Below are 15,659 nucleotides of genomic sequence, written 5' to 3'. Positions count from 1 at the left end.
ATCACTTTTAGCTCGTGGTGGAAACTATTTACATTCAGTAGTCAAAAAAGTATATTAAATTTGTAAAATTTTTATATATAACATACAAAAAAATATACAACAAATATATTTTTTTGACTATTATTTTTAGAGTGGCTATACAGTGTCATTTTTCAAAAAATAAAAATCACATTGACAAGGACCTGCTGCTTAGAAAGTTCTCTTTTATTTTATATTTTTAGTTTATTTGCTAGTAGTATTATTGTTTGCCTATTCAAGCTCTGAGGCTAATGAAACAAAAATATAGTTGAAAAAAAACAATAATAATAAAGTGGAATCCAACCTATTAAACAACCCCATTAATGATCATTAGCATGTCCTTCAAAGTCAACCCTATACTTTTTATCATTTTGGAGTGATTAGTTAGCTATAATAATTAAATATTACCAAAAGGTTATTCTTTCGGCTTAACATTAATTTTAATTAATTACCTTTTGCAACCTCACAACAAACATTATATCTTTATGCTTCCAACTAACTTAAAATCATATCTTCATTAAATGGCATCTAATCAAAAAAAGTTTTCCATTTACACCAAAAAGCAAATTTCTTGTTGGCAAAATGGTCCCAAATCACATTGAATTTGGTAGGCAAAATGAAAACGAAAGAACTGAAAGAAACAGAAAATAGTTGTGTGAAGAGAAGGTAGAAGAAAACAACAACTGCACCTGTTAGATCAGAGGCGGAACTAGAATTTTAAGTATATGGATTTTTGATTATAGAAAAGACAGCTTCTGAATTTTATATGAATTATTTATCCATATTAAGTATATTTTGTAACGAAATATACGATTTGCGTCAAAGTTAGTGAATTCTATCGAACCTGCATACACTACACTGGCTCTGCCCTGAGTTAGATAGATTTTTTTCGGTTTAACCATTATGTAGCCTTTGAAAGTTTTATGTACTTCTAAAAGAGTAATAAAAACTAATTTTATAAGTGCTAAATTTGTAATCATTTTATAAAATAAGAAATTCAAGTAAAACCATAAATTTATCTATATCCACCACGTGCTGGCATATATATACATTTATACAACTTAGGATTCAAAGGCCACATAAGAAATCACCACATTATATTTTAACCCCAAGAACTGGGGTCAAAATATAAATAGAGAAACAATGAAGACACTGAATCCATAAAACCAAAATTTATTTTTGTACCCCCTAACTTTATACCCTTTCCATTAAAGCCACTCGAAAATATGCAATCTGAAATCTGAAATTTTTTCAAAGCACACACTAATATTCCTTAGGCTTTTTTATTATCAATTCTTAGAAAGTTTCCCATTTTGTTGTAACCACAACTGGCCCTGGATTTCTCTGATCAGCAAAACTAACCCTCTTCCTCTGTTCTTGATTATAATACATGGATTTTGGCATTTGCCCTGTGAATATTCCATTTTTGTGGTGCATTTGCACTTTGGCATTGTGATTTCCAAGGGCTGAATTTCTTATTTTCAACATGTCTAGTGTCTCTATGTATTTTTGCACCCTTTTCACCTACAATTCATCAACAAAAATAATTAGTACTTTAGAAAAAGAATTTAATAAAGCGTAAAAGAATTTTTATAATATCATATCACCTAGAAGGTACTACAGGTTACCGACCATTTACAAAAAAATGAATCAGTGACTCGAAAAATAAGGCAAGTTTTTTATAGCAAAATGTTAAACCTCAATATACTAATCTTTTTCAAGCAAATAAAAAAAAAATCCAACAAAGATTATGTTAATCACTTCTAAAGCAAAAGAAAGATGCATTATCTTGTGATTGAGTTGAATGCATGGCGAAGCTATGTATGGTCAACGGTGGTCAATTGAGCACCTTTTACCGAAAAATTATATCTACTGTGTATTGGATAAAATATTACTACTTATTATTGATTAAAAAGAAAATAGACTTTGACCCTTATTGAATTTTCTGGCTTTGTCAATGATTAAAATATTAATGTGTATGGTTGAAAGTATGTGTACCTGCATTCTTCTCTGCAATTTGAGATCACCATCAGCAGTAATTCCATCCAATTTTATCAATTGTGTCATCAACAATTCAATCAAACTCAATAGCAAAGTTTCTGTTACTTTCTTGCCACCATAAATGTCCATTTCAACATTGGCAACCTACATATACATAAAAACAAATGATTAAATCCCTTGAAATGAATAAATTAAGAGAAAATATTATGTAATTTAGAAAATAGAATTCTTGTTACCTGCTTAGCAAGTTTATCAATATCAAGTCTAATTGCTATGATTTCCTTTAATGCATTCTCCATTTTTGCATTTCTTCTTGATTCAACAAACCTCTTTTCTTTGCTAATCTCATCCTCAATTAGTACAAGTTTTGATCCATCTTTTAAACCAGCAACATCAAGAAAACTTCTTGAATCTCTTTCTTTTTCCTTGTAAAATATTTTCTGATCTTCAGGATGTAATCCAGTTTGACCTGCTAGCATTTTCTTCAATTCCCCTGTAAAATTCAAGATTCCTCATTTTATGACAACCCTTTTGAGAGATGAAAAGAAAATTTGCAAAACAAAAGTATGAACATGCAATTCAATTTCAAGATTCCTCATTTTATGACAACCCTTTTGAGAGATGAATGGAAAAATGCATAACAACAAAATAACTAGTAAAGTTGATGTCATATGACCAGGAGGTCACGGGTTCGAGACATGGAAACAGTCTCTTGCAGAAATGCAGGGTAAGGCTGCGTGCAATAGGCCCTTGTGATCCAGCCCTTTCCTGGACCCCGCGCATAGCGGGAGTTTAGTGCACCGGGCTACCTTTTTTTAACAAAGTAAGACGACGGCAACAACAACAAGCCCAATATAATCTCACAAGTGAAGTCTGGGGAAGGTAATGTGTACGCAGACTATACCCCTAGCTTGAGAAGGTAGAGAGGTTGTTTCTAATAGATACTCGGCCGAAGGAAAAATAAAGTAAGAAGGAATGCAAATTACCAAAAGTTGCTTGTGAACTGATTTTGATTTCATGATATGATGAACCATATTTGACTTTGATTTTAATTGTTGGAACTGTAACTGAACTTTGATATGAATCAGAACTTCTTTGTTGTACTAACATTCCTCCTGGCCTCATCTCCCATCCTGAAGATGAAAGTCCATTTCCATTTTGCTTAGTTTTCATTCTCAACAAGTCTTTGCTCATAGTGAGAAATTTTTGTTGTGATAATGAATGGAATTTATTATGACAACTTTCCTCAAGAAATGTCAAAAAGTTGATGAAAAATGGTTTTTTTTTTTAAAAAAAAAAAATTAAGTGCTTGTCTGCTAAGCTAAGAACAACCCCATGAATGAAGAAAAGAAAGAAGCAGAAAGATTCTGACCCACAACGTCAGAAGCACAACAACAACAATGTTATGTTCCTATGACAGAAAATTCTTGTAACTAATCAAGAAACACTAAACTGGTTTTTATGCTAAAAAAATTAGGCTTTTTATATTTGTGCTCGAGTCTAAAGAAAGAAAAAAAAGGAATTTCAGGGACTTTTCTAGAGAAGTTTAAGAAATAATGTGATAATGATTTTATAGAAACTTAAATGTGGAGTGATAAGAATAGCAAGAAGAAAGAAAAAGAATGAATGGCTATTGGGGTGGGTGAGAAGTGAGGTAGAAGGGAATATATGGATGTTAGGATATAAAATAAGAATATAATTTTAATTTCTTTTTGAAAAATAAGAATTGAAAGAACCCCTTTTTTTAAAAAGAATTATAGTGATTCAAGGGGTTATTATTTTATAAAATAATGAGATTGATATCCTAGTGTCCATATTGAAAATATGTTAATTAATTAAAATAAGGGGGTCAAAATGCCAAGTGTTATCTTTTTATTTGTTTTCTTTTTCCTGGAAAGACTAGAGAAGAATAGCTTTGGCTTTTGACACTGACTGATTCTTTGCTTGTGTACATTATTCAATTATCCATGTAATTTCTTGTCCATTCATATGTCCCTAATTAACACTAATTTTTGCTATATTTTGTATGCAATAATTGTATATAGATACCACAAGTAACTTACTCCACTTGTAATTGGCTAAGCTATTCATCTTCCTTTGTATTGGGGAATTGTACATACCACCTTTTAATAATATTCTTTTACATGGCTTTAAAGAGTTAATAAATGTTGTTGACAAATCACATAATTTCAGCAAAACTTTGCTATCACCTACATGAATTTAGCCAAACTTTTCTGTACTATTTCAATTTGAAGTATTTTGGGACTTGAGGGGAAAAAAACAACTAAGTTCAATATAGTAGGAGCATGTTTGGAAAGCCACCTTGGAAATGAATTTGGGTGTAATTGGGTATAATTACACAGTTTGGCATGTTTATTTAGCCAAGTAATTACTTGGTCAGCATGGAATTGGGTGTAATTGGAGGGGTGTAATTACACTCTCCAATTCTCAAGGGGGAGGTGAGAATTTGTGGAATTACACTGTGTAATNAATTCTCAAATTGAAAACAATAGCCGTCCTTTCTTTTTCTGTATAATTCAGCTCTTAGGTCTCTTAGGTCTATGAAACAGTAAAATTCCTGCAGCTTTTGTATATTTTCTTTTGATTTTCAGCTCTTTTTCTCTCACCGATTTTCAGAATGTTCAAAAGCTGCTCAATATGAGGAGAAAGAGGTCCTTATATAGGCATATCTAAGGCAGCCCTATCCTAGCGAGCCATTTCCCATTTTACCCCTCTCAAACCAGATTATTTTACACCTTTACCCCTCTAAAGAATCTAAAAATCCTGCTTCCTAACAGACTCACGTTTATCCTATCCCCTGGAAACTTCTATCCAACAGAAATGATTCTCTCCCAACCTAGAATCCCTGAATTACCCTCAGCCCAATCAATTATTACAAAACCTAACTCTTCCTTTGGGACCCCTAGAGTTTTGGGACTAACAATTGACTCCCCTAAGATCCCTTGAAGTGTGACAAACAGGCCTAATCAAATTATAAGGGCTTCAAACAGATCAAAGACGGAATTCTCAACAAAAATGCAAAACTCTTGATAATTGAAACAAACATAACATGAATCAAACACTCAACATTCACAAGGCCATCTAAAATAGTAATTAAACAGAAGTATAATCTCTAAAACTTATTGCGATTAGACCTAATAAATTCACACAGATTCAACCACACGAAATACAAGGAACAAAGAAAAACAAGAACCAAAACGAAGCAAAGAATAAAGGAAGGAAAGTACTGGTCTAACCTTAGGCAAACGTCAAAGGTGACAAACTTAGTTAGACAGAGACGACTTGGCCGGAATCCGGTGAGCTTCGAAATGAACCCAAAAATGACACTAATCAATTGTTCTTGCTGAGAACAAATGACTGGCATAATTTTTTTGGCTTGAATCAAGCCTTGAAAACATTAGAAATAAGAAGGGAGAAACGGATTAGGGTTTTATTTCTTTGATCTAAAATTGGAAAAGCTCAACGGTGATTTGAAGGAAACGGGTTAGGGATTTGGGATGAGGAGATGAAGGTGATCCTAGGGTGTAATTTTGGGACAGATTGGACAAATTAGGGTTTTGGTTGTTCCTTTCGATTCCAGATTTGAGAAGTTCGGCTGGGATTCGAGGGAGGGGGTTTGGATATTTGGAAAGAGGAGAAGAAGAGTAATTGATGGTGTAAAAATGGGGTCGATTGGAACAACGCCACCGACGGAGGCGATTTCCGGCAAGCGGCGCATGGCGGAGACGGTGAAGGGTTCTCTGGGGATGTGGAGACGATGAGAGGGGGGTAGGGGGCGTTCAGATAGTTAATATCAAAGAACCCAAGCTTCAGGATCGTTCAATCAAGAAACCTCGACGGTCCTGATCTAATCCAATGAAACGACGTCGTTTGAATTATCAAGGGGTAAGGGAGACCGGGTCAGGGACGGGTTTGGGCTTAGACCAGGGTAATTTGGGCGGGTTTAAGGGGTAACTGATGCAAATTTGATTAGGCTGGGGTAGAGGAATTAAAACTTGCCCAAATCTGATATTCTCCTTTCCTTTTCTCTTTTTCACTTAATTCCTTTTATTTTCCCACTTTTTTTTCAATTTCTTTTCAAGTTAAAACTAAAATAAAATAAAAATATAAACTAATTCCTAAATCCAATTAACCCTACCATATTGCACTAATCAACTAATAATTACAACAACTAATGAAAATCCAAATTAAGGAAGACTACCAAAAATTTCAAACTAAAATTAAAATTGTTGAAATAAACTATTTTTTTGATTTTCAATTCTTATAAAAAAAATTAATTACTAAATAATTCTTAAAATGCAAAATTAACTCCTAAATGCATATGCAACACCTTTTTTGTATTTTTTATTAATTAAAATGCACAGACAAAATGCAAATAATTATCAGAAAATGTCACAAAAATCCAAAAAATCGCAAACACTGAAAGAAATTATTTTGTTTGAATTTCTGGGAGTAATTCATATAGGGAAAAATCACGTGCTCACAGTTGCCCCTCTTTGCTCGGAAACACGCAGAGTTTTCGGGCAAAGATAAAGTGAGCGGATACGAGCGATTTTTGCCCGTTTGAATACTCCGTGTGTAGAATTTTTGAAAGATTTTGACCGCACCCTGCTTCTGAGGTTTCCTACATATCCTTGGCTAAAAAGGAATCAGGTCAGTGTAGTTCAGGAATGTCTGGTAGCTGGGACTACCATGAAGCTGTGATTTCACTGTTGCTGCTGCTGCTGCTACTGCTTACTGAACTCCCTTATTACACCATGTCAAAATAAACAAAAGAAGCTAGACTAAGCTACGATCTATGCATTACAAAAGTCCTATCTATATCTTCAAACTTGCTCTCGTGGTTCTTGTTGCCTTGTTGACTTGTATTCTCCCGGTGGAATTCCTTTTTTGTCGACTTAAATTGTAATCTGAGATGTTTTCCCTTTCTTCAGGTGGATGCCTGATTGCCGAACTTGAATTATATTCCCTGCTCTCCAGGCGGGCTCCTGACTGCTGACTTGAAATATATTCCTCTGTTCTTCAGGCGGGCTCCTGACTGCTGACTTCTAAATGTATTCCTCTATTCCGGGCTCCTGACTGCTAAAACTTGAAATGTATTCCTCTGTTCTTCAGGCGGGCTCCTGACTGCTAAAACTTGAATGTATTCCTCCGTTCTTCAGGCGGGCTCCTGATTGCTAAAACTTGGAATGTATTCCTCTGTTCTTCAGGCGGGCTCCTGACTTCAACAAAAATAGACAAAACAAAGAAAATTTTCTGCCCCAGTTTGGTAGCTGGGCACATAGGTGAGTGTTAAACTGAATCATTCTACCAACTAATATTAAGAATTTGAAAGCTAAGTCCTATTATCCAGGGAGGTCCTGACAACTCTTAATTGAAAGACAATTTTAAACCTAAGTTTTATCTTCTAAAGGTACTAAGTCCTGTTATCTAAAAGGGTCTTAAACTACATCCTATTATCCGGGAAGGTCCTGAAAATCAAATCAAGGCGTATCCTAAAGACTGACACTTTTACGACTGAATCATACTACGCTACAACGGAATTTATGCTACATCTTGCTATCTAATGGAAATCTTAAAACTTGGTCCCATTATTCAGGGGGGGGGGGGTTCCTGACAACTCCTAAATGAATCATGTCTTAAACCATGCAAACTTTGCAATCAACTTACATTTTTCTTTGATTTGCTTTGAAATTTATCTAAGCCCTATTTTCAGAAGGTCCTGAGAGTTTACGGTCAAACCTGTTTTGGTGCTTGCTCTTCCCCTACGGAGAGTTCCTCCGAAACAAACGGAATATTCTGCCCCTGTTTCAATCAAAGGAAAATCTTGTCAGTTTAAAATGGTGGTTAGTTGATGGCATTCTTGCTGAAGATGTCTCCGCTGCTATGTTTTGCTTTGACCTGCTTCTCAAACTGGCCTTGAACCGCTTGACTCTCTGACTGACTTTCAAACCCATGACCTTCAATGACCTAAGTGTTCTATACTAAACCATTGTTTTACACCTCTGACCCCTTTATCTGAACCTTTGCATCTCCCACGACATTACCAAGTCATTCCACCGACGAAACTTCCGGTGACTCCCTGTATCCCACTTTACATCCTGCTATCTTTGGTATGTTCTGGCCACACTGTGCTTTGCAATTTTGGAAGCTGGTAGTGAGCTTTGAAATCCTTTCTTATTTGCTTTGAACAAAACTGACATTGAAACATCTTAGAGAACAAACCCCAAAAGGAATGAAATGCAATGACCTTGAGAGTTAAGGATAAAGAGAATCCAAAACCGGACGACTTACAAAAAAAAAAGGAAAAGAGACTTATCTGAGTGGAACAGCTGGTACCATTGATCATGACATGCATTTCGGACTAATCGGCCCAATCCGTCCAACCAATCAACTTTCAATTGCCATGCTTTGTTGCCCTAGAATTCCATAACCTGATTTCTTCACCCAAACCCTAACCTTGTTCATCCTGCGGTGTCCTGAACGGTTTTCACCCACAGACCTCTCTCATTTGTTCATTTGAAAACTCACTTTCGCCTTAAGGTGCCCGCTAGGGTTTTCACCAATAAGACTCTCTCATTTCTGTTTTCTCTCAACTCACTTTCGCCTTACGGTGCCCGTGAGGGTTTTCACCAATAAGACTCTCTCATTTTCATTACTTTTCCTGCTTGGACCGGAGTGTTGCCCCTGATATGAATCACATCTTCCTGCTCGACTTGGCATTTCTGAAGACTGATCAGAAGGTCTTTCTTTGGACCGTAATGTGGGCTTTTGGATAGGGTTAGAAAGAAAGGGTATTAAAGGCTCAAAAACAATTCAAATGGGTTAAAAATTACAACTTTCGGAATCACATTTCTTACAACAACCACAACTTCTGCCCCAGTTTCTTTGTTTGGGGACTTTTGGATTTTTGTTTTGATGGGACCGAACCGTGAGGCTGCCTACGTATCCTTAAAAGGAATCAGGTCGAACGTAGTTCATGTCATAGAAATTACTTTATTGTTGTGATTTTCCTTTCTGTTTCTTCCATTTTCTCTTCTTTTCTTTTCTTTCTTTCTCTTGCCTTTTGTTGTTTTGTTTTTTTTTCTTCTTCTTTTCTTCTCTTTTTTCTTCTTTTCCTTTTCTTTTCTTCTTTCTCTTTTTTTTTCTCTCTTTCATTCTTTTCCTTTCTTTCTTCTTTTTCTTCTCTCTCTTTTCACTCTATTTCTTTTCTCTTTTTTCTTTACTTATCTCTCACGCTTGTGTTTCTGATCTTTGCTACTGATTCCAAAAGAGGGGTATGAAAGAAAATAAATAAGGCTCAAAGGGGTAACAAAGGATAAAGTGTTTAGATAGCAGAACAAAATGCCTTCGTCATTCCAATCTCCGAAATATGCCAAGTACAAACAAATACAATTAAAACAAAGAAGATCATACATAGTATCTCTTCACCGCATCGGCATTGATGGCCATTTCAACACACTTGCCTTCTATGTCTGTCAAATACAAAGCGCCATTGGACAACACTCTCGTCACGATGAACAGCCCCTACTAGTTTGGGGCGAATTTGCCTTTGGCCTCAGCCTGATGTGGAAGAATGTGACTCAACACTTGCTGACCCACTTCGAACTTTCGTGGACGCACCTTCTTATTATATGCTATTGCCATTCTCTGTTGATACAATTGACCATGACACACTGCTGCCAATCTTTTCTCATCGATCAAACTCAACTGCTCCAAGCGGGTTTTGACCCATTCGTCATCATCAATTTCAGCTTCTGCGACAATTCGAAGGGATAGGATTTCCACTTCTGCGGGTATCACTGCCTCGGTGCCATACACCAACAAATAAGGAGTTGCCCCTACTGAAGTACGAACAGTAGTACGATAACCCAGCAATGCAAAAGGCAACTTTTCATGCCACTGTCTAGAACTTTCCACCATTTTCCGCAGTATCTTTTTTATGTTCTTGTTGGCCGCTTCAACTGCTCTGTTTGCCTTGGGGAGGTAAGGGGTGGAATTGCGATGTGTAATCTTGAATTGCTGACATACCTCTTTCATCAGATGACTATTAAGATTAGCCCCATTGTCTGTAATGATCACCTTTGGTATCCCAAACCGACAAATGATATTTGAGTGCACAAAACCGACCACCGCTTTCTTGGTCACAGACTTGAACGTTTTAGCCTCAACCTACTTGGTAAAATAATCAATGGCCACTAGAACGAACCTGTGCCCATTTGATGTTGCTGGCTCAATTGGCCCAATGACATCCATGCCCCACGCAACAAAAGGCCATGGTGCAGACATTGTGTGTAATTCCGATGGTGGAGAATGAATCAAATCTCCATGCACTTGACACTGATGACACCTTCGCACAAAACTGATACAATCCCGCTCCATAGTAAGCCAATAATAACCCGCTTGGAGAATCTTCTTTGCTAACACGTACCCACTCATATGTGGTCCACAAACTCCCGAATGCACCTCGGTCATAATAGTTGTGGCCTGTCTAGCATCTATGCATCTCAACAAACCAAGATCTGGAGTTCTTTTGTACAATACCCCTCCACTAAAGAAAAATTCGCTTGCCAATCGCCGAATTGTTCTTTTTTGATCACCTGTGGCCTGTACTGGGTACACCCCCATCCTGAGATATTCTCTGATATCGTGGAACCACGGCTCACCATCAAGTTCTTCTTCCACCATATTAAAATAAGCATGCTGATCGCGGACCTGAATCTTCAAAGGGTCCACATAAGCCTTATCTGGATGATGCAACATTGATGCCAAAGTAGCCAAAGCATCGGCAACTTCATTTATGAATCCTTGGGATATGCCTGAACTCTATTGATTGAAACCGTTGACAAAGATCATGCAAACATTGTCGGTACGGTATAAGCTTCAAATCTCGTGTTTCCCATTCCCCTTGAATTTGGTGTACCAGAAGGTCCGAGTCTCCCATGACCAAGACTTCCTGGACACCCATGTCTATAGCCAGCCTCAAACCCGAAATACATGCCTCATACTCGGCCATGTTGTTAGTGCAATCGAAACGAAGCTGAGCCGTAACAGGGTAGTGTTGCCCTGTTTCAGAAATAAGTACCGCTCNAATAGGCCCTTGTGATCCAGCCCTTTCCTGGACCCCGCGCATAGCGGGAGTTTAGTGCACCGGGCTACCTTTTTTTAACAAAGTAAGACGACGGCAACAACAACAAGCCCAATATAATCTCACAAGTGAAGTCTGGGGAAGGTAATGTGTACGCAGACTATACCCCTAGCTTGAGAAGGTAGAGAGGTTGTTTCTAATAGATACTCGGCCGAAGGAAAAATAAAGTAAGAAGGAATGCAAATTACCAAAAGTTGCTTGTGAACTGATTTTGATTTCATGATATGATGAACCATATTTGACTTTGATTTTAATTGTTGGAACTGTAACTGAACTTTGATATGAATCAGAACTTCTTTGTTGTACTAACATTCCTCCTGGCCTCATCTCCCATCCTGAAGATGAAAGTCCATTTCCATTTTGCTTAGTTTTCATTCTCAACAAGTCTTTGCTCATAGTGAGAAATTTTTGTTGTGATAATGAATGGAATTTATTATGACAACTTTCCTCAAGAAATGTCAAAAAGTTGATGAAAAATGGTTTTTTTTTTTAAAAAAAAAAAATTAAGTGCTTGTCTGCTAAGCTAAGAACAACCCCATGAATGAAGAAAAGAAAGAAGCAGAAAGATTCTGACCCACAACGTCAGAAGCACAACAACAACAATGTTATGTTCCTATGACAGAAAATTCTTGTAACTAATCAAGAAACACTAAACTGGTTTTTATGCTAAAAAAATTAGGCTTTTTATATTTGTGCTCGAGTCTAAAGAAAGAAAAAAAAGGAATTTCAGGGACTTTTCTAGAGAAGTTTAAGAAATAATGTGATAATGATTTTATAGAAACTTAAATGTGGAGTGATAAGAATAGCAAGAAGAAAGAAAAAGAATGAATGGCTATTGGGGTGGGTGAGAAGTGAGGTAGAAGGGAATATATGGATGTTAGGATATAAAATAAGAATATAATTTTAATTTCTTTTTGAAAAATAAGAATTGAAAGAACCCCTTTTTTTAAAAAGAATTATAGTGATTCAAGGGGTTATTATTTTATAAAATAATGAGATTGATATCCTAGTGTCCATATTGAAAATATGTTAATTAATTAAAATAAGGGGGTCAAAATGCCAAGTGTTATCTTTTTATTTGTTTTCTTTTTCCTGGAAAGACTAGAGAAGAATAGCTTTGGCTTTTGACACTGACTGATTCTTTGCTTGTGTACATTATTCAATTATCCATGTAATTTCTTGTCCATTCATATGTCCCTAATTAACACTAATTTTTGCTATATTTTGTATGCAATAATTGTATATAGATACCACAAGTAACTTACTCCACTTGTAATTGGCTAAGCTATTCATCTTCCTTTGTATTGGGGAATTGTACATACCACCTTTTAATAATATTCTTTTACATGGCTTTAAAGAGTTAATAAATGTTGTTGACAAATCACATAATTTCAGCAAAACTTTGCTATCACCTACATGAATTTAGCCAAACTTTTCTGTACTATTTCAATTTGAAGTATTTTGGGACTTGAGGGGAAAAAAACAACTAAGTTCAATATAGTAGGAGCATGTTTGGAAAGCCACCTTGGAAATGAATTTGGGTGTAATTGGGTATAATTACACAGTTTGGCATGTTTATTTAGCCAAGTAATTACTTGGTCAGCATGGAATTGGGTGTAATTGGAGGGGTGTAATTACACTCTCCAATTCTCAAGGGGGATGTGAGAATTGGTGGAATTACACTGTGTAATTACAAGGTTGCCCTTTTAGTTTCTTTCCCTTTTGTTTTTATTTTAATTTATTTTATTTATAAATTTTTATTTCTACTATTTTAATTTTTTTATTTTTATTTTTACTTCTAATTTCTTTTGAAATTTTAAAATATATTTTTCTTTGTACATTATTTATCTTTTATTTATCTACCTTTACTTCTTATGATTACATGTAATTGCTTATATTTTATTTATTATTTATTTTATTATTCTATATTTTGAAACTACACCTCCTAATATTAATGAGTCATTAACAAACTTGGCATATAATGAGTGATGCAATTAAAGTGAAATTTCGTTGTTGGATGTGGTTATAAACTTATTATATTTTCTAATCTTAAATTGTAGTGGAACTTACTATTATTATGTTGGAATTTGACATATGTTAAACTTTTTTTTTTTCATTTTGAATTTTGAAATTGTGTTATATTCATGGTTCCAATTTTCTTGTTTTAGTAGTATTGACTCACATTGCATATTGTTCATTTTTTAGTTAGAATTGATAGATTAGTTTCGTCAAACATTTGAATATGTTATGATATTATATTTATAAATATTAATTTATTTAATCAAACATGAATTCCATGATGTTCTTACAAAACGTATATTTTTAGTTTTTGTAAGTATCTAAACTAAATACTATTAATTTGAAATACATATACAAATTATTTTTATAATATTAATTATAAATATATGATTACTAATTAATGTATATTCACGAAAAAATATACATCTTAAATACCAAATATAATATTATTTATACTTATAAAAATTTATAGGCATATATTTATTATATTAATTTTTAAGTTTTGATAATTACTTCATTTAAAATTTAATCTAACTTTGTAATTACACTTATGCAACCAAACATTAAACTTGTAAGTACGTTGTAATTACACTATGACAAACAAACTGGTCATCGTAATTACACAATTGTGTAATTACTAGGCTGTCTAATTAGTACCCTAGTAATTACACCAATTCCAATTACCTTGTGGCTTTCCAAACAGACCCTAAAGTACTCATGTACTTTTACAGTGGATTAAAAGAAAGAACAAGCTCATATGAAAGTTCCCAACAAAATGACAATTGTTGAATTAGCTGTGAAATACACTCTTGCTCACGAATCTGTTGTTCTAGCTCAAACCAGGCTATCTTCGAGAAAATAGAGGTCCCGAACTATTTTTAAAAATGACTATTGTTGAATCAACTGTGAAATACGCTCTTGCTCATGAATCTGTTGTTCTAGCTCAGACTAAGCTATCTTCCAGAAAATAGGGGTCCCGAACGATTTTTTGAAACAACCATCATCTTTAATATTGGTGTATTTTCTAGGACCAAAAAAAATTTCTTTTTCCAAGATTAAGTATAATTTTTACCAACTTGGTGGACCTGTTGGAAGAGTAAACCAAAAATAAGGAAAGCAATCCCTTGAAGCAATAGTAAATTGTCAAAAAGATTTTAGTTCCAAACCCTTTTTCTCCTACAAGCATGCAAAAAAGTTGTTAGAATGATCTCTAGGTGAGGGAAATGAATAGAGAATCTTCACTTTCATGAGAAAAGGAATTATTAATCTTTTGTAGAACTAGCAAGTTGGAAGATAAAAAGTAATGAATGAAAAGAGGATGATTAGAAAGAGTGCAAAGCAAAATTATAAAATTGGTGATGCTATACTATGGACAAAAACAATCAAGACTTTGAACTTCAAAAATGACATCTTTTTTGGTTCATTGCTTACTCTTAGATTCAATTTTCCTTTCTTACTTTTATTCATGATATTTGTATCTTTCTTTATTTGCCAAAAAAAGAAATAAGCAAGTAAACCACAAATTTAGACTAAAAGATCTAGAAATAAGCTAGTAAACCACAAATTTAGACTAAAAGATCTTGTTAGATGAAGTATAAAAATTAATTTTTAATAAAATATACCGATGGCTATCTCCATAGTTGAATTAATATGAAGAGAATAATATCTATGTAAAAAGCTCTTTTTTTTTAGCCGAGGGTCTCTCGGAAATAGCCTCTCTACTTTCACAAGGTAGGAATAAGATCTGTGTATATTACCCTCCGTAGACCCCACTTGTAGGATTATAAACTGTTGTTGTGGGGGGTGGGGGGAGGAGGGGGGGGGGGGGCGGAAGGAATTCTAAACTCTTATTTTTGACATACAAACTGTTCCAAAAACCTTTTTAGTCCGTAAATAATAGCCTTCAATCACTTTCTTAAAATGCTTTTTTTTTTGGTAACAGAACAATATTTCCTGAAAATTATATCTATGTAAACATGTTTTTTAAGAAACTTCTTTTCAAAGAAAAAAAAAAAGAAACTACGTGGGACTTAATTTTTTTTTTTTTTTTTTTTTTGGTTAGTTAAAAGAAAAGGTACATAGGCAGCTCTCCTGAAAAAACGTCATAAGAATCCCAAATTTTAATAGAGTGGAGGCGAACTTATCAACAAGGAAGAGGCCCTACTCATGTTCTAATGTACTAAATTACATGCTTATATGTTCATAAACATCACATGTAGAGCTTTTCGGAAGAGAATCACTAGCACAAAAATAATTGAGGACCCAAAATTTAAGCACAAGAAAAAAAATGAAATACTGAAGAAAACAATGGAAAAAGATAAAGAAGAACAAGGGGTCCATGAATTGGCAGAATGTGCTGCTAGCAAGAATGTCCCCTTCCATATGGAAAAGGAAAACAAAAATGGCCAGCTTTCTTTGGGTCAGTTAGTCCTTGGAAAAATCTGTATCCAAT

The 15,659-nt window shown here is 34.7% G+C and overlaps 1 protein-coding gene across 1 annotated transcript; it reads right to left on the bottom strand.

Annotated features, from left to right (window-relative positions):
- Positions 1-1,014: 1,014 nt before the first annotated feature.
- On the bottom strand, positions 1,015-3,799 carry LOC109243931 (BAG family molecular chaperone regulator 3-like). Its single transcript, XM_019410943.1, has 4 exons — positions 3,006-3,799; positions 2,256-2,512; positions 2,017-2,163; positions 1,015-1,542 (listed from the first exon to the last, which is right to left on the bottom strand). The coding sequence occupies exons 1-4, from the start codon at positions 3,211-3,213 to the stop codon at positions 1,315-1,317; spliced, it is 840 nt and encodes a 279-aa protein (XP_019266488.1). The 5' UTR covers positions 3,214-3,799; the 3' UTR covers positions 1,015-1,314.
- Positions 3,800-15,659: the final 11,860 nt, after the last annotated feature.

This window comes from Nicotiana attenuata, unplaced genomic scaffold, assembly GCF_001879085.1.
Source record: "Nicotiana attenuata strain UT unplaced genomic scaffold, NIATTr2, whole genome shotgun sequence".
Classification (NCBI taxonomy): Eukaryota; Viridiplantae; Streptophyta; class Magnoliopsida; order Solanales; family Solanaceae; genus Nicotiana; species Nicotiana attenuata.
Note: the sequence above shows the minus strand (reverse complement) of the source record. Positions and strands in the feature narration are given on the sequence as shown.